The sequence below is a fragment of the Nansenia antarctica genome (assembly GCF_963989245.1).
Source record: "Nansenia antarctica genome assembly, chromosome: 3".
Lineage (NCBI taxonomy): Eukaryota > Metazoa > Chordata > Actinopteri > Argentiniformes > Microstomatidae > Nansenia > Nansenia antarctica.
The window spans coordinates 66473436-66493490 of NC_137688.1; the positions used below are offsets into that span (position 1 = coordinate 66473436).

The 20055-nt window shown below is 44.2% G+C and overlaps 3 protein-coding genes across 3 annotated transcripts in view; all 3 read left to right on the forward strand.

Annotated features, from left to right (window-relative positions):
* Positions 1 to 17717, forward strand: part of LOC308152941 (histone H3.2) — a gene marked incomplete at its 3' end in the record, with an annotated part of 30412 nt that extends 12695 nt beyond the window's left edge. The window contains exon 2 of the mRNA XM_080526013.1: positions 17295 to 17717. Within this exon, the coding sequence (XP_080382139.1) occupies positions 17307 to 17717 (411 nt within the window). The 5' untranslated portion in view covers positions 17295 to 17306. The remainder of the gene's footprint in view (positions 1 to 17294) is intronic.
* Positions 14249 to 14881, forward strand: LOC308152858 (histone H1-like; the record flags this gene model as incomplete). The annotated part of the gene is made up of 1 exon (XM_080525930.1): positions 14249 to 14881. The coding sequence occupies one exon, from the start codon at positions 14249 to 14251 to the stop codon at positions 14879 to 14881; it is 633 nt and encodes a 210-aa protein (XP_080382056.1).
* On the forward strand, positions 16018 to 16401 carry LOC308152900 (histone H2A-like; the record flags this gene model as incomplete). Its single annotated transcript, XM_080525972.1, has 1 exon — positions 16018 to 16401. The coding sequence occupies one exon, from the start codon at positions 16018 to 16020 to the stop codon at positions 16399 to 16401; it is 384 nt and encodes a 127-aa protein (XP_080382098.1).
* Positions 17718 to 20055: the final 2338 nt, after the last annotated feature.

Below are 20055 nucleotides of genomic sequence, written 5' to 3' on the forward strand. Positions count from 1 at the left end.
AAAAATCTCCTTTACTGAAAAAGTAAGGTGGGGATTTTCCTTCTTTTGCCTCTTTATGAGGTAGCAGCCATGAAGAGGAAACCGGTGGTGGGGTCATTACCGACCCCTCCGCCCGTGAAACCGGGCCACGCTGCCGTGGGGGCCGTAGCGGGCCCTCCCAGTGGTCAGCGGCGGGGGCTGGGGATGCCGAGTGGGGCATGGCTCCGTCGTTTAGAGGTAGAGCCAGTGCCGCATCACGCCGAAACCTCCGTTTCGCAGTGATTTTCGCAATGGCGGCGTTAAACACGGCGATGTTATTCGCCGCTGCCGCCGCCTGCGCACCGAGATGGGGCGGCGAGGGCGGGGAGCACGTGCTCTACCTGCCGCTCGCTCTCATCAGAGCTTTCTGATTCTGACATCGGCACCGACCACTCAGCTGGGTGAGGGCGGCGTGATGTCAGGGCCGGCTGAGCGGGCGGGACCATCCCTACTTGGGGAGGTGCCTGCCCAGAACGCCGTTCTTGCTTGTCCTCCGCTGCTAGAAAATCGCAGCGGCAGGTGTCCCGGAGGAACTTCTTCGTGGTCGGCGGCGAACGATCCATCGCTGAAGGGAAAAGTTTCCTCCGCTGAAAAGCGTCCTCCGCTGCTTGGAAGTCGCAGCGGCAGGCGTCCCGGAGGAACTTCTCCATAGGCGGCGGACGATCCATCTTGAAGGGAAAAGTCTGGCGGGTCCTCCAGTCTTAGTAGTCGTCCTTCTCAGTCTTCAGATATAAACCTGTGCTGAACTTTTTGGGAGAATGATGGAGCGAAGGACGCCCCTTTATATAGCACCCCAGGCGGGCGCAGGCATTGAAAAATTCAGTCATTGGCTACTTTAGGTAGCGGGTAAACCAATAGGAGCAGAGCTCCCCTATGGGGCGGAGCTCCACGATATAGAACCTATTGAGCTTGATTGGGCTTTTACAGCAAAATTTACTGTTGCTCCTCTACTACCACCGACAGCAACAAATGGACATGGAGAACATCTACAATATGTTCTTCAATACACCGCGGAGGACAACCAGAAGGGCAACAATTCAATTAAATGTATAATCAATAGTGTGATTTAGTCCAGGGCCATATTCCACAAAGCTCGATAAAGTTCTAAGCCTCGATAAAGTTCTAAGCCTCGAAAATGTTAGCTTGCGTTCGGTGCCATCAATGTGGCTCAAATAATTCGCTGCTTGGTTGAGCTCCTTCTGAGTCAGATATAATTAGCCTGGTCCCGACCAGGCTAAAACACAGGCTATAGTCATCCGTGCGTCAAAAAAGGCTCACAGGCGGAAACTAAACCCTGAACGAAAGTTCCTCATGTGTCTTTTAGGAAATATTAGTTCCCACTTCACATGAGATAGATAGATTAGATAGTTTGATTAGATAGTTTGACTGTGTGATAGATAGATAATTTGATATTTTGAAAGTGTGATCGATCGATAGATAGTTTGATTGTGTGATAGATAACTTGATATTTTGAAAGTGTGATAGATAGATCGATCTAATAAAGAAAAGAGTGTAAAAAAAAAAAGTAATTGTCTCAACTTGCATTACCGTTATCACAGCGGTCTGGCCGGGGTAGTGGTTAAGGCTGCGGACTCGAGTTCCAAAGGTTGCGAGGTCGAGACCTGACTAAGTCATTCATTTTTTTTTTTTTTTACATTTAACCGAAGATTTCATGCAAAGGCTTCAAACACCATTGTAATCGTGTCAATTCTTGTAAATTAGCCTGCACCATAATTTTATAGCCTACATACTTTTTTAAATGAGATTTTAGATTAGATTCAGACAACGAAATGCAGTAAAAAGTGCGTCTCAAGCGGGATTCGAACCACGTCTAAAAATGACGAATAAATCCTGTGGCAGCGGTCGGTACCACTAGGCCATTGTGGCGATATGACAGATTGTAGCCTGCTGCTGATATCACCACAGTAGTAATATTCATTTATTAAAATATGAACATATAACAATAACTGGGGCTAGTATGACCTACGCATTTAATCGGTCAGCAATTTCTTGCCAAACCATTTCCCTCGCCTTGTTAATTGCGGCAGTATTGCACTATTTTACATCTTATTTCTCTGTCTTCATAAAAATCAATAATTCGGAATGCTGCGCAAAAGTACCCCTGCAGAGTGGAGTATCTTCATTTCGACAGATCAACACTTCAGGGATTTTTATGTCTGCGTGCACGCGCCCATATCGAAGATTTGTAAGCCTGTCTTCTGTGAACACTGATGACACAAGGCTGATCCTCATTCGAGGAATCACCTGAGGCTTGAATACCAATCTCGAGGTCCCTGAGCGCCGCATTTAATTATAGCGCAGCTATATTAAGCCACCGTTAGTGGAATATGGCCCTGGACTAGGCTTAAGCCTTGTCTGTGAAACCGGCCCCTTGACACTTACTAGGACAGTTGCATAGGAGAAAGACACTTAAGAGAACATTAGATTAGTCTTTTCTGTAAGTGAAGATATTATACAGAAGTCCTGTTCTGTGTTTATGTAAATTGTTCATTGCTATTCTTTTTTGGGGCTTATGCCATTACTTACTAGGAGAGGTGCATAAGAGAAAGACAATGTAGAGAGCCACAGTAGATTATTACACACTCTTATTTCTGTAAGTGAAGACATTTTTGTTTATTATTTGCGACATAATAATTACGACATACAATTCAAAGGTACAATAAAGAATGTTTATTTTGTTTTTTCACTGGGTAATGTTGCAGTGCATACAAAATATTGTAAGAAAATAAATAAAATGTCATCTTGACGGATTTACAAACATAGGAGCTGTCCAACAAAACGTTTCAAACACTGCGAAAATGGCAAGACTCCCAGTCAATGGTTGCATATGTTTTTTGTACTTTGTACTCAATAGTTAAACTCAACAATACTTCTACTTCACTGTCTGTCCAAATGAACGACTCCTTTGCTCCCCGAGGCGGCATGTTGTTTACGATTGGAATTTTGTATTTCGCGGATGTAACGCGGAAGAACCGCTTTAGCTTTTCCTGGCGTCTGATTGGCCAGCGGAGCTATGGGGTTAAAATTATATCGCCGACTACTGGTGTGGAATGCTCAATGACAGCGTTTATATTGCGTTCATACGTATGCATCTGGATGCAGATATGTTATAAACGTGCTCGTCTGGACGGTCATATTTTTATATACAAAAAACGTTTATCAAAAAAACGTATTGGTGTGGACATAGCCTCATTCTGGAATGGTCTGGTCATGCTCACAATTTTCCGGTGTCCCGCGCGTGAGAACTTGATATTAAGAGGTGAGAACTTGATATTATGCATTAAGTCATGGTTTTCAAATAGTCATTACAAAAACATTAGTCTGCAAATGTATATCTTCCCGTATTTTTACCATAACGAAACACTGTCTAAAAGATAAGGTCTGCTTGATGTACACGTGGAGCAAACGATGTGGCACTGGCTAGCTAGCTCTGCTTGATGTGAGAATGTGAGAACTTGATATTAAGAGGTGAGAACTTGATATTATGCATTAAGTCATGGTTTTCAAATAGTCATTACATAACATTAGTCTGCAAATGTATATCTTCCCGTATTTTTACCATAACGAAACACTGTCTAAAAGATAAGGTCTGCTTGATGTACACGTGGAGCAAATGATGTGGCTAGCTAGCTAGTCCTTGGGCCAAACCCCCAAATTGAACATTTCATTACCAAATTCTGGGCAAATCCTAGATGTGATTTTCTTATTCCTATACATCCCTAGATTATGTTTTGATATGATAGACCTTTTGGATTGGCAGCTTATTAGTAGTTATCACCTCGTAAAGGTACGGAGTGCTTTTTTCAAAACCGGAGTTTTGCCTAAAAGTCCCCTGCCATATCCTGCTCCCCTTCGCATGATTCGCGCCTAGCCAGGCCCGGATTAACCCCCTAGGGTGCCCTAGGGTGACCAGACTTGATGTGTTGTGCCCCCCCCAACACACACATTTTATTTTATTTTTTACTTTGCAAGTGAAAATTTGATATTTACTATGGTTACAAAAACCATAGATTTACAAGAGCATATTACTACAGTACTGGGTCATCACAGTTCTTTACTATGATGGTGAGTAAATTAACCAGTCTCTACTGCTTGTCTGCTTGTTTGGGAGGCGACAATGCAATAAATCATTGGTGAGTGACCGCGTTTGTCCTCCAAGACCAATGTCCCGCACAGATGCTGGGTATTTGCGGGCCCTATTCTGGAAGGACACCGGGCCTTTAGAAATTGCCATTTCCCTCACATGCTCCGTGATGTCTCCCCATAGTTCCGGGTCTGTTGAGATGTTAAAATCCACCAGCGGCTGCTGATCTTCGGCAATATTTCCAGGATCCACCTCGTCGTCTCCGTCATCCTCGCTCTCATGCACCTGACTGTTCTCAGCGCCATGGCTCACGTCTGCCTGAGCTGTAGAATCGTCTGCTGGGCAGTTAGCATTAGCTTCACCGCTCTCGTCGTTGTTCTCGTCGTTGTTCTCGTCGTTGTTCGCTATGTTCGCTCCCTCGCTCGCTCTGCTGCCCCCCCCCACTGTTAACTTCAGTGCTCATTTTAGGCCTAGGTGAAATAAAACAATTCCCAATTGTTGGGACATTTTTAAGAGCGGCCGTATGTCTGGAGTCTTTGCCTTTCTTAATTTTTCGCTTGGCAGAGCCACTCAGTTGTCACCTGTCCATTTTGATTTCTTAGGTGATAGTTTGGCCGGGCGTCACTGCGTCATCGCGCTGATTCGCGCACCTGTCTGTGATTGGGGGGGGGGGGGGCACTTGTCTGTGACTGGGAGGGGGCACTCGCAATTATTTATCTTTTTTATCATGATAGCCTAAATATAACCGTTAGTTTTGTACCTGTGTGGATGTCTTCCAGTAAATATAGCCTATAATTTAAAAATGTGCCCAAAATATATATATATATATATTATTTTTTTGGGTGCCCCCCCATTGGCTGGTGCCCCAGGGCATTCACCCGATGCAATATATGGATAATCCGGGCTTGCGCCTAGCTGTGCTGTGGTTGTGATAGAGACATGAGCCCTTTCATGTTCTTTATGCGCCTGAGTCTCCTAAACACGTAGAGACCAACCCCGAGTCGATCAATGATTCCTACGCTGAGCTATGGTAACTTTCCCGCACCTACCGCACAATACCTCCGGAAAACCGCAAAAATTAGGCATTCATCGGTAGGGGGTAGGTGCGGTAAAGTTACCATAGCTCATCGTAGGAATCATTGATCGACTCGGGGTTGGTCTCTACGTGTTTAGGAGACTCAGGCGCATAAAGAACATGAAAGGGCTCATGTCTCTATCACAACCACAGCACAGCTAGGCGCGAATCATGCGAAGGGGAGCAGGATATGGCAGGGGACTTTTAGGCAAAACTCCGGTTTTGAAAAAAGCACTCCGTACCTTTACGAGGTGATAACTACTAATAAGCTGCCAATCCAAAAGGTCTATCATATCAAAACATAATCTAGGGATGTATAGGAATAAGAAAATCACATCTAGGATTTGCCCAGAATTTGGTAATGAAAAATGGTTTGGCCCAAGGACTAAGCTCTGCTTGATGTGAGAATGTGAGAACTTGATATTAAGAGGTGAGAATTTGATATTATGCATTAAGTCATGGTTTTCAAATAGTCATTACATAAACATTAGTCTGCAAATGTATATCTTCCTGTATTTTTACCATAACGAAACACTGTCTAAAAGATAAGGTCTGCTTGATGTACACGTGGAGCAAACGATGTGGCTAGCTAGCTCTGAAATAACATTTCCGAAATTTGCTTCACTTACACTTTTATTTTTTCTTAACAGATTTGGATTGAACTTCAGCTTCCAGAGTGAGAACTTGATATTAAGAGGTGAGAACTTGATATTATGCATTAAGTCATGGTTTTCAAATAGTCATTACATAAACATTAGTCTGCAAATGTATATCTTCCCGTATTTTTACCATAACGAAACACTGTCTAAAAGATAAGGTCTGCTTGATGTACACGTGTAGCAAACGATGCAGCAAGGAGGAGCCGGGATCAAACAGCTGTGTCCCTCAGCCAGCGCCATCCCAGGTCAGCCAATAAAAATGTATTTAACATTGAACTACCATCCTAACCAGCTCTCATTACTGTGAAATGTTATGCTAGCTTTTCAGTCACTCTACAGATAAGGGAGCTCACTTCATAACTAGCAAAATCTAGGCTCAAGCTGTGTTTATCTTTTTTTGTAGTCATGGGTGACCTGGCCAGTTTCATAACAGCAGTGGTTCCAGGCTGTGGACTACAACCTTTGCTGGATGTAATCGAAACCCTTGGCGTGACTACTGTGGAGGACCTACACTTTGTGGAAGTAAAAGACCTTGAAGGTGTCCTGAAGATAGTAGAAGCGAGAAAGCTTCTTGCTCGTGCCAAAAGTAAGTGAAACATTGACTGTGCATGTCTTCATTTTTATTTACTGTATGTCAAACTAATGTGTTATACTTTTGTTTAGGTTACAACAGCAGAGAAACCGAAACAGATTTGTCCGTGACCAGTGACTGGAGCCCGTCTGCAAGCTCTGTGGCCTTTCCTGCCAGTCCAAGCCTTTTTTTCTCTTGTCAGAAGTAAGTAAAACCATTGTATTAACACACTTACCTTTTCAAATGACAATACTTGAGGTCTGTTGCGACCAGAAGGGAGGTTCCTCTGTGCTGATTACATAATTAGCTGCTGCCTTAATGAAGTAGACATGGAATGAGGTCAAGTTTGAGCACTCTAATGGGTTCTCCTATTAAAAGGGGGGTAGGCTCCCAGATTTCTATGCACTTTTTGTCATGATGTCTCGATGGTAATCAATAAATGTAATGTCAATAAATAAAAAAAATCCATAATAAATAAGGGGGTCAGGGGCAAATTTACCTCCACCCAGTCAAAACTCAAACCAGCAGGTTTAATTGAACGGCCTAGCTGTCTGTCAGAAGCCGAACCAGAAGGTACCTATCATCATAATTTATTGATTACCATCGAGACATCATGACAAATGAAGAGATTATAACAAAAAGTACATAGACATCTGGGAGCTTACCCCCCCATACTGATTTATTCATTGTTGCCGTCTTCACTGTTAACATTCAACAATGGTCACACTGAGTAGTGTGCTTGCAGAGGTGGTGATCAGTGCAAGCACCCAACAATGTGAGATACTCTTCTGTGCCTGTTTTGACATGCAAAAATGAATGTTATAATTCACTGCCATTTAGGACCCTCTACAGACCTTCAGAGCAGCAGTTCTGAGAGAGATGATGTACAGTTGTTTGACTCCTCTCTAAGCTCACCTACAAGCTCCATGTCACCTCAGTCCACTCCAAGACGATGCCCCATCACAAATAAACGTGCGTACATTTGCCATGTATACTTTTAACTATAGGGGATGTTGAAGGTTTCATTCAATTAGTAAATGGATGGCCCAAAACTGCTCTTACTGTTAAAGGAGCACTAGGCGGCCATTTATTGGTAATCAATAAAATAAGCGGTTTGACACAGAAATTAACATGTGAAATCTGTGGAAGAGGCAGGAGTGAAAATGGCACTATTCTAAAATGGTTCAACGTATGTTCAAAAACAACACATGAATTGAAAGCAGACATTATGGGCTTTGACCTCATAGTTCATTGTTTCATTTGAAATACAAATGATATTGTCTCAGAGGCAAAACAACCAATCTCACGTATCTGTGCTAATTATGGCTCACTGTATTCCAGGTCAGCGTGATGGAGATGAGATGGCCTCCACCAGTGAATGCTCCATCAGCGGTGAGAAGGGAACAGCAGCACTGGACAATAACTGGCACTTCAACTTCAACATACAGTGGAACCTCATGCCTTCGCATATAAAGAATGCACTGGAGAAGAAAGAACGGCCAACGGCGAGGGATAGAAGAGAGATCATCAGGTTGATTGCCGCAGAAATCCTGGTTGTCTGCAAAAAGCCTCAAAAGAAGCACTTGAGTGAAATTGCCCGCAAGATGGTACTGGACTATCCTAAGTCCTTCAAGGATGTGATCGAGGATCAAGTAGTAGGTAGTGGCTACGATTCTATAACAAAACAACTACAAAGCAGAGTGGACAACAACAAAAGGATGGGGCCACCAATGATGACTCAGCCCAGCAGTGTTGACAAGGGAAAGAAGACACGGAAAGTCTCTTATGGATGTGTGAACCCAGAACCTCAACTGTCTGCAAATGATGAATCCCAGAGCAAGATGAAAGAAGAACTACACAGAATGTTTCAGGAAAATGAGAAGGATGAGAAGAAAATAGAAGCATTGATGACAAACACGTTTGCCTCCCAGAGAAGAGATGTCCTAAATGAAAAAGACACACAGACCTTGAAAGAAGAATGGCCCTATCTTTTCAACACAACTGGATTGAAGGCTCATTTCAAGCAACTAACCGGTGTCCACATAAATGAAGAATTCCAAGAGGCCATGAATAGCAAATACAAAAAAGTCCTGGGATATTTCAAGTGTCAGCGCCCGGAAAGAGAATGTGTTGCAGCAAAACTCATACCTCAAATCCAGGCTGTGGGTGAAGACTCCTGTGGGGCTGTGTTGCTGCTTTTGGCCCAATTCAAAGAAGATCAGAACAAGATGCTCATAAATGTTGATGATACCTGTGTTGCAACAGATGTGGACTTGCAGCATCTCCCCACAACCCCATGCATATTGCTGTGTGGTAAGTGAAAGTATATTAACCATTTCATGTGCACATACAATACAGTCATTGTTGAGAAAATGTAATGTATAACTTGTCAGCTCAGTTTTGACTCTCTTTTTCTCTCTCCCTCTCGTATCGCTGTCTGTCTGTCTGTCTGTCTGTCTGTCTGTGTGTGTCTCTGTCTGTGTGTGTGTGTGCGCGTCTGTCGTACCTTCACAGGAGAAAGCCCACTGACTGCATCTGCTTTCATGGTAGCAGTGGACCAGGTGGTGGTCAATGACAGAGTTGGAAGTTTCACAGAGGCAGTTAATGACATATTCATGATATACTATGTCCTCAACATCGACTACCCTGTAGAGCTTTGCGCAACATTGGAGTTTCTTCAAAGGTAATTGTATATTTTTTAATCTTTAATTTTTCATTTACCGGTATAATTAACTTTTAATCATAAAGTCCTTGTAGCAGAGTTTGAGACTGAATCAGTGCGGTGCAGAAGGCAGGGCATGAGTGACGGAGCCCATTCTTTCAAACATTCATTGAGAGCAGCGCACACTAGGCAACAGCAGAATCACAGTGTACAGCCAAGGCCCACCAATGTGAATGAACAGAATTGTGTAAATGTACACCATTTGACAACGATGTCAAGCATTCTATGTACCACTCCTCTACCAACAGATGCATGTTCAAGATAAATCCAGACAAGGGCTCAAAAGTACAAAAACAAGGCAGTAAGAAGCGTGTCGCAGTCAATCCCAAGGTCCTGTCACTCATATCAAAGATATCGGAGTATGACTGGCTGTAGTGACAGGTGATTTTATTGTTATTAATTTGATTCCTTGTGATTTATTGACCCAAATAATGAAAAAAACTGTCTAGACAAAATTGACCCAATAATTTAATACTAGAATATTAAGAGTAGTTTTGGACTTTGCGTGATGCCTGAGTGATTTCTTTCCCCAGCCGTTTCTTTATATGTCTATTCACTGTTTGAATAAAGTTTGTTTAAAGGAATGGTAACAAATCAAATCCTACTTTTCAAGGACTTTCCAGGGAATCATAGTGTCCTTTTTTCGTTTTCACAGATGCACCAAGGATCAGTGGAGGCTGGTGACTTCCAGAATTGAGGAGGCCAATTTTTTTTCCGCTTGCTCGCTTCACTCGCGATGGAATGTTCCCTGTTCTTCTTATCTGTCTTTGTTAAAAATTATTAATTTGTGTTTGGCGGTACTGAAGGGATTGGGACACTCTCAGGATGGTGGATGAAGCAGCTTTTATTGCCTGCACAATGGGTCATCAAATAAACAAAACAATTGGCATGAATCTCTGGTCCGCCTGCAGCAGCTATTGTCCCTTCTGCTCAGGCTCACAACATTCACCACAACATACTACATACAATCAATGACATGTCAAAAGCACTCAAACACTATGTCAATCAGACACACAACATACAATCCAGAACAATACTTCATTTCCATAAGTATCTTCAAGCGTAGATTAAAGGATGTGGTCACCGCTCGCTGTACCTGCTTTGGTTAGACTTCTCAATGTTTTAAACACCTTGTAAATACCCCTACCATTGTTTGTCTATTGTATTGTTGCCACTGTCTTATGTCCTGTCTTGTTATCTGAACTGTTTTTTAAGCTACTATTTTGACCCTGTCTTGGCCAGGTCTCTCTTGTAAAAGAGGTTTTAATCTCAATGTGACTTCCTGGTAAAATAAAGGTAAAATAAATAAAAATCCATTTCTAATATTTATCCTGCAGAACAGCACTCATACGCGTGTGGCGGAAAAAGGTACTACACGGAGGCCAGGCCTCCTGTTCCCACCCATTTTCAGTGATTTGGCCAATCACATATTGCCATGAAACAATTTGCATTACATTGACTTCTATGAGAAACCACTTTCCGACAGGAGGCCTGGCCTCCGTGTAGTACCTTTTTCCGCCACACGCGTGTATGAGTGCTGTTCTGCAGGATAAATATTAGAAATGGATGAAGTATTGTTCTGAATTGTATGTTGTGTGTCTGATAAAAAATATAATTATTGCTTTTTTAAATCTCTCTCTCTTCTCTCAAATTATTGGGGAGGCCAGGCCTCCTCCACCTCTATGGAGGAGCCTCCACTGCCAAGGATCCAGCTGATGCTCGTCGTGCCCTCATACCACCCTCATGGAGTCTGTTTCTCGCTCTGGCAGTGCTCCTCCTGTTCCTCCTTGCACAAAGGACCAGATAGCGGTCCTGCTGCTGGGTTGTTGTCCTTCTACGGCCCCCTCCACGTCTCCTGGTATCTCCTCCATGCTCTTGACACTGTGCTGGGAGATGTGCCATCCTGGATGAGCTGCACTACCTGAGCAACTTCTGTGGGTTGCAGACACCGCGTCATGCTACCTCTAGTGGTGAGGGCACTGGCAAAATGCAAAAGTAAAAAAATAAATAAAAAATGTTTATGGCAGTTGGCAGTTGAAGCTTTTTGTTTGAAAAAAATCTGTCAAATAAAAGTGTTTGTCTGCTTAACTTTTAGTGATGCCCCTTTATTAAAGATGTTTGATTTTTTGCTTGACCAAGACCGCCAGCAAAACCGGCAAGAAGCGCAGAAAGTCCAGGAAGGAGAGCTACGCTATCTACGTGTACAAGGTCCTGAAGCAGGTCCACCCCGACACCGGCATCTCCTCCAAGGCCATGGGAATCATGAATTCCTTTGTCAACGACATCTTCGAGCGCATCGCCGGCGAGTCCTCTCGCCTGGCCCACTACAACAAGCGTCGTACCATCACCTCCAGGGAGATCCAGACCGCCGTGCGTCTGCTGCTCCCCGGTGAACTGGCCAAGCACGCCGTGTCCGAGGGCACCAAGGCCGTAACCAAATACACCAGCTCCAAGTAAACAGATTTTCGTCTGTACTGCTTACCCCAAAAGGCTCTTTTAAGAGCCACCCACCCTATCAAAAAAGAAAGCAATTCCATAGTGAGATGACCTCGCGTGCTACAAATCAGTCGAATGTATATGCTGTACTAATTGTGTATTGTAACAAGTAAGTACAATTATACAGTATTTATACAGCACCTTTCCCAGACCAAGGGTCTCAAAGTGCTTTACATAACAAGGAAGAAAACACAAATAAAACAGTAATACAGGAGTGAAAGCCACAGCAGGTTAAAACAGGCAGAAAGCATACATAACATAACAAGCATGTATAAGGCATATGTATCAATTACTCGATGTTACAATTTTCAAAGACTCCAGTCCTTGAACGCGCAGGAGGTTTTGCGCGCCTTTTTTGTTCCTCACTTGTTTGTTGCTCACTAGTTTAAAACGGTTTCCTCTATTAATATAATGGACAGGAGTGACTACACTGCATACATACGCATGGCCAATTTCTCGGGACAAGTGGATTTAAAATAAATAATAAAATATAATAATAGTTTAAACGGCGTTCACATGTGGATCTACCATCACCTCCAGGGAGAATCAGACCGCCTGCTACTGCTCCACAGCAGATGAATGTGTGTATCTTAAACGGCGAAGACAAATGTAATCTTCTTGCACTTGAATAGCATTAAGGTTGATGCAGGCTCACTAGTCAGCTACCTGGACAGAACCTCAAGAACCAATGATGTGAACGAGTTCGGTCATGCATGTCTTGTCTATGTCTATTATTGTATTATTGGTGAATATTAATACGATTAATACGAGGCTCAAGGACAGCCAAGCAGCGGCAGAACCATTATATAATAATAATAATGCATTTTATTTATAAAAGCACTTTACATATAAAATCTCAGAGTGCTTACAACACAGTAGATAAAGCAATAAAAACATTCAATTAAAAGGCTAAAAAAAGGCTCTATTAAAAAGGTGGGTTTTAAGGCCCCGTTTAAAAGCATCCACAGACTGTGGTGCCCTTAGGTGGTCAGGGAGAGCATTCCACAGCCTGGGAGCAGCCGAGCAGAAGGCCCGATCTCCCATCGTGCGGAGCTTGGTCCTGGGGGTCTTGAGGAGGTTGGTGGCAGTAGAACGGAGGGTGCGTGAGGAGGTCTGAGGGGTATGGAGGAGTTCCTTGAGGTAGGGGGGGGCAGTTCCATGGATGCACTGGTGGGTGAGGAGGGAGACCTTGAATTCAATTCTGAGGGAGACGGGGAGCCAGTGAAGTGATTTGAGGATGGGGGTGATGTGATCATATTTGCGCACCCTCATCAGGATCCTAGCAGCGCTGTTCTGGATGTATTGAAGTTTCTGGAGGCAGCTGCTAGGAATCCCGATGAGGAGTGCGTTGCAGTAGTCCAGTCTGGAGGAGACAAAGGCGTGGATGAGCTTCTCTGCATCTGCCAGAGTGAGTGCAGGACGGAGTTTGGCAATGTTCCTTAGGTGAAAAAAAGCTGTTTTGGAAATATGTTTAATGTGGGTCTCGTAGGTGAGGTGAGGGTCCATTTTGACACCCAGGTTGGTAACAGATGAGGAGAGGGGAATGTTCTGGCCAGAGAAGGTGATGCTGGTGATGGTGGATGACCGGACCTGGTGTGGTGTGCCGACTAGGATGGCTTCGGTCTTGGAGCTATTATATTATGGATATTATATTATGTTACATTACAAATGTGATGTAATTTAAACACCCCGGTCCACAAAGACCCACAAACACATGGAGAGAGGAGGCAGGCTGACTACGTCACCATCGATAAACAACACATACATAAGCACATTTAATTTATTGAATTTACTTATTACTATTATTATTTATTTATTTACAAACAAAGTTATGATTGCAATTTCAGCTAGTTACCAACTAGTTTAGTAGCCGAACATATTCATCATAAGGCTGCTGATGTCCTCAACACAATTCTGGTGATAATATCGCAATTGATTCCTCAGAATCGACATGCAGCAAGCATAGTCTATCTATGGCTTTCACCTGTCTTGTCTAGATTTAATGGGAGGGAGAGGGACACCATCTGAAAAATCACCTATACGGACAAGCTCTCAGCCCCATCCCCGCGACTGTGTTTCACGACCACCAAAAGAGCTCATATTTATAACACCCCGCACCACATCGGGGGACCCTCAACCTTTGTACTCCCTTGCCAGACAACCTGGCTACCTGGACAACGAGTGCTGGTCGCAATCATATGCACTTTTAGCCACTTTAGGAGACAAATAACACAGGAAAAGCTGTGCGCACCGCTCCCTCCGACGGTGCAACGGTGGGGTTTTGATCGAGTCACAACAAAACTCACGAGGCCTTCGCGGCTCACATGACTTTATTCTAACCGGAGGCAAGTCTGCTCGCTGGCCCGTTTGCATTTGGACCTCAACTCGGCACCACGGGTGACTTTTGGCCCGTTATTCGCGAGGAGAAAACACAGGCGCCCAAACATTTCGGCAGCTACGACTGCTGAGCAGGGATGGCTGAGTCTGCACGGTTCTCATGCCGCGTTTAAGGACAGCCCCCTGCTCCGGGTTGAGCTTCATTCTCACAGAGCAGATTTGCAGACTAGTTGGTTTACCGGAACGAACGAGACTTTCTACAGACATGGCAGAAGTCGCACCAGCACCAGCCCCCGCGCCGGCCAAGAGCCCCAAGAAGAAGGCAGCAACCAGGCCCAAGAAAGCTGGCCCCAGCGTCGCCGAGCTCATCGTGACGGCCGTGTCAGCATCCAAGGAGAGGAGCGGTGTTTCTCTGGCCGCGCTCAAGAAGGCGCTGTCGGCCGGTGGTTACGACGTGGAGAAGAACAACTCCCGCGTCAAGGTCGCCGTCAAGAGCCTCGTCACCAAGGGCACTCTGCTCCAGCTCAAGGGCACCGGGGCCTCCGGCTCTTTCAAGCTCAACAAGAAAGCCGCCGAGGCGGTCAAGAAGCCGGCGAAGAAAGCCGCCGCCCCGAAACCCAAGAAGGCGGCCACAAAGAAGCCCGTCGCTGCCAAGAAGTCTCCGAAAAAGGCAAAGAAGCCTGCTGCTGCGGTCAAGAAGTCTCCCAAGAAGGCAAAGAAGCCCGCGGCAGTCACCAAGAAGGCCACCAAGAGCCCCAAGAAAGTCAAGAAGGCCACACCGGTCAAGAAGGCTCCGGCTAAGAGCCCCAAAAAGGCCGTCAAGGCAGCCAAGCCCAAGGTAGCCAAACCCAAAACGGTGAAGCCCAAGGCAAAGAAGGCAGCCCCAAAGAAGAAGTAAACATTCAAAGTGTTCTTGCCGACACCATTTGTACCACAAAAAGGCTCTTTTAAGAGCCACCCAGATTTTCGTAAAAACGCATTATCATCCATGACGACAGAAAAAGTCGAGTGTTTATTTTAGTATTTTACACCAGTGTCAACCACGGACTTACACACACGACAATCATGGTTTTACTTATTGAGTAAATAATGAGCAGTAATGAGAGATTTGACATCTAGGTCTAGTTTACACTTTGACGCTATAACGTGTCACTCGGTAGATCTGTGTGCGGGAGAGGATGGTGGGGGTATGACAGTGTCCATAAAGTTGCATATAATATCAACATATACAGTTAGTTCCTCTTTCCGTTACACCAATACGTTATATTTGGACAGAAAGGCGGGATATAACAGAACACTTTTCGCTCAGTCAGGAATAACGTACTACAGAGAGCTGGGAACGCTCTTCACAATGTACATATTATATACGTATCAATTATATATTATTATTATTATTATTATTATTATTATATTATGACATATACTAGTTTTAGTATATTGAATATGTCATGTCAGGTCTTCTGACGCTGGTTTTCTCTGTGTACCACATGTACAAAAGAAGAGATTTGGTGAGGCTGCATTCTCATTTTATGCACCCAAATTGTGGAATGCACTGCCAGTTTACATTAGGGATGCAACCTCAGCACATATGTTCAAGTCAAGACTAAAAACCCATCTTTTTAATATTGCCTTTAAATGACTAAATAATTAAATTAAGATTATAAAAACCCATCCTTTTAATATTGCATTTAAATTACAAAATAATTAAATTAAGATGATATCATGATTAAAGCACTTTGAGCTGCAACGTTTGCAGGAAAAGCGCTATACAAATAAAGTTATTATTATTATTATTATTATAATTATTATTATTACGTGGGACGAGTTTGATTTAAACTTCGAATTCTGGCGCGCGAGGGAAACTCACAAAGACAGAAGTGTCACAATCTCTGTCTCTTGATTGGATGAGGTGACATCGACCCAGTGGCCAATGAACGCCGTCAAGGCGAGCTATAAGAACGACGCTCCAAGCGGCAGAACTGTTATCTGAAATTATTTTCTTCATCTTGTTTGAGATCCCGCTAAACCTTCACCATGTCAGGAAGAGGCAAAACCGGAGGCAAGGCCAGAGCCAAGGCAAAGACCCGCTCTTCTCGCGCTGGGCTTCAGTTCCCTGTGGGCCGTGTCCATAGGCTCCTACGCAAGGGCAACTATGCCCAGCGTGTGGGCGCTGGTGCACCGGTCTACCTGGCCGCCGTGCTCGAGTACCTGACTGCTGAGATCCTGGAGTTGGCCGGTAACGCCGCCCGCGACAACAAGAAGACTCGTATCATCCCACGTCACCTGCAGCTGGCCGTCCGTAACGACGAGGAGCTGAACAAACTGCTGGGCGGTGTGACCATCGCTCAGGGTGGTGTGCTGCCCAACATCCAGGCAGTGCTGCTCCCCAAGAAGACCGAGAAGGCCGCCAAAAAGTAAACTGCTTCACCTCCTCAACCCCAAAGGCTCTTTTAAGAGCCAACCACTTCTCTCTCCAAAAGCAATGCATCACTCCATCCTCTGTTTGTCTGCGCTGTGAGTGTCATGTTGTGAAATGTCTCATTCTGTCATGTTCGCGTAGATGAGGCAGAGGACACGCGCCACAATACACAGGGCTACAGGAACATTCCTCTTTGTCACTTTCAGAATGTTTTCTCCTTCATGTTTTAAAATCATCGTTTTTATTACATATTGTACAAGTAGGCAGGAGCCCGACACAAACACGATAATAATAAGTAATGTAAGCAAGTAAACTAAGTCATACATTGCTAAAGTAATAAAGTACAGTGGTTACAATAGTGCAAAGTACGATGATATGAAATGCAATATAATATAATACAGTAAGGTATTCATTTACTCCAATGGTATACAAGTAATCCAGTAGTGCGCGGTGCTTATAATACTGTAGTGAACCGTGTTGTTGTTTGGTTGAAGCAAGTAGGTAAATGATATAAATCAGGACAAAGGAAACATCTCTGAAGCCTGTTTGGGGGAAGGGCCGAACATAGGAAGCGGCAGGGTTCAAGTGTTTGAATTTGGCGGCAATGACGTGGACGGGACTCGTGTCCAATGGCAGCCGGAGAAGGTTTGATTGATTGATTGAAAACTTTATTAGAAGATTTGCAGAAGTAGGTACATGAAAGTACATATTACATACAAGGTCAACTAACAGGATAAAAACCCAAGAAAGCCACTGGCTTATTTCAATTGGGGTCCTTGATCCTTGAAGGAGGAGACAACGAGCCAATGAGCTCGTCTATATTCGGGGCACGACTGGGGTTTATAAATGTAACACTTTCTTTGTAGACTGGCTACACTCCAACTGAACGTAGGAAGTTAGCGCCATGGCCAGAACCAAGCAAACCGCTCGTAAGTCCACCGGTGGCAAAGCCCCTAGGAAGCAGCTCGCCACCAAGGCTGCCCGTAAAAGCGCCCCGGCGACCGGCGGTGTGAAGAAGCCTCACCGCTACAGGCCCGGCACCGTGGCTCTGAGGGAGATCCGTCGTTACCAAAAGTCCACCGAGCTGCTGATCCGCAAGCTGCCCTTCCAGCGCCTGGTGAGAGAAATCGCCCAGGATTTCAAGACCGACCTGCGCTTCCAGAGCTCTGCTGTGATGGCCCTGCAGGAGGCCAGCGAGGCCTACCTGGTTGGTCTGTTCGAGGACACCAACCTGTGCGCCATCCACGCCAAGAGGGTCACCATCATGCCCAAAGACATCCAGCTGGCCCGCCGTATCCGTGGAGAGCGCGCCTAAGATGACCACCCTGATCTAATAGTAGATCCCCAAAGGCTCTTTTAAGAGCCACCTCAATATCTCCCTCAAAGGCGTGTTTCCATTTACCACCCGTGGAGGGCGTTAATCTATAGGTTATACGACTCAAATGAGTAGCCTGCAGGGATGCTGACCGTGCCATCTCGCTAACCGAAATACATGTAGGCCAATTCACAACAGCATAAGGCCTTAATGTGTGAATTCGTTGTGATGGTCTAACTATGATAAGCACTCCTTATGTAAAATAATCCGAAGTAAATCAGGGTCAGTCAGTGTATTCTGTAGGTCACGGATTTTCTCCACACAAGGTCTGTGATTTACTTCGGCTAAAGCTTAATGGTGCTGGGAGGACATCAAAATGCGGTACCCCCATCAGGGACGCGGGAAGGGGGGTGCTGAGGGTGCTGCAGCACCCCCTAGCGGCAGGCAGAAGGAGCTCCTCCTGCCTGAATTTAAAAAATAAAAATATTATTCAAACAATAATTTAAAACAATATAATAACTATTGTTGCTTTTGGGAATAAAAATAAATGTGTTTTTTGTAATAAATGTAAAAATGTGTTTGTTAGTTTTAATGTTAGTGATCACATGGTCATATCTTGCTAGTGACTTGACATCCGAGTTAGCTAACTATCAGGTGCAGGTGCAACTTGGCGCAAAAACGAATCTCTGAGTTCTTTAGCAAAAATGCTAAATCAGCCAGAACAATTGAAGTGGAGTTGGAAGAAGATGCTGATGCAGGGGCAGGGCCTTCTTCCACTTCGCCCACAGACCACCACCAGGCTGTTACCCCATCCAGTGTAGCAGCAGGACCTAGCAGGTCTGAGGCTTACGTTAGCCCTAGCCAACACAGACCAGGGGTCCCGCCACCCCCACCCCCACCCCCACCCCCGTTTGACGAGCCGTGTCGACCAGACATACGTTTTCCTGGGAGGAAAATTGGAACAGAGACATTCGAGTTTCATTTCATTTAAAAAAAGCTGGTTTACCAGGTGGAAATGGTTGCATTATGTCACTGAAAGAGACCCTGTTCTTTGCTTCTCTTGCAGTAAAGCTATATAGAGAAGGGGTTAAGGCACCACGACAGAAAGACAAGTGCATTTACAGTAGGAGGCTTTTGTAAGTTTAGCCAACACGAGATGTCTGACATACATTCAGAATCGGTGAGATTGCTTGCTTCGCTTAACAACACTCCCATTAATGCTCTACTGTCGGACGTTGTTGAGAAAGAGCAACAGACGGCCAGAAACGTATTAGAACTGATATTCAGATCCATCCGATTCTTCGGCAGCGAAGGGCTTCCGTTAAGAGGCAATAACAATCGAGATGGAGTGCTGTCTGTAATAATGGTCAACAATCATGTTTGTGGACATTGTGGGACACTGTGAGCTGAGTGGAAATTACTGTAAATTCCAACACATTGTTGGTAAAATATTTAACGTTACGTCTTTGTAGTGTGTGGGTGCGTGCGTGCTTAACTATTATTGCCCGGTCTATTGGGGCCCGTCGTTATGCCACTGTGTGCGTGTGAGCGAACGAGCAATCAGCGAGAGGGAGGGAGGGAGGGAGAGAAATCGTTATAATTTTTTCCCTGGCAATTTTTTTCCCTGTAGCGTATATAGACAGCACCTCAGCACCCCCAGTCAAAATACCTTCCCGCGTGCCTGACCCCCATAGGCTGTTCTTAAAATAGATAGTATATGTATATATACAGTGTTCAGACCCCTTCAATTTTCCACATTATGTGGTGTTATAGACTCAATTTAAAATGGATTAAATTAGAAGAATGTGCCATAAATCCACACACAATGAGCACATGATTATAAAAGCATGTTGTATTGTATTGAATATGTCAGGGTTATTAAAACACGTTAGGCTATACTGCATATGTGAATGAAATGTGCCACAGTATGTATTGTAAATAACGTTTAATCTGATTTGATGGTTAGGGTCATTTACATTGTACAAGGAAAACATTTAAATGTAGAAAATAATAATAATCATCTCTAAAAAATAAAATAATCTCTTTTACAGTTTATTGAGAAAACATTGAAAACAAATGTCCTATTTGCAATCATTGGATCATTCAAATGAAGATGACCTGACCCCATGAATATGTAATAGAGGTCCAGTCTGACCAGATATGAACATCCTCTGACTGTTGACACCATCACAGGATTGGGCTTCAATAATCTCAGATTCTAGAATTCACAGAGAGAGCTCAATCTGAGAGTCAACCCTCTGAGATTCATTGAAGTGGGAAATAATTACATATTACTCTTAAAACCAAATCACAGAATACAGAATAGTAGGTTATGATA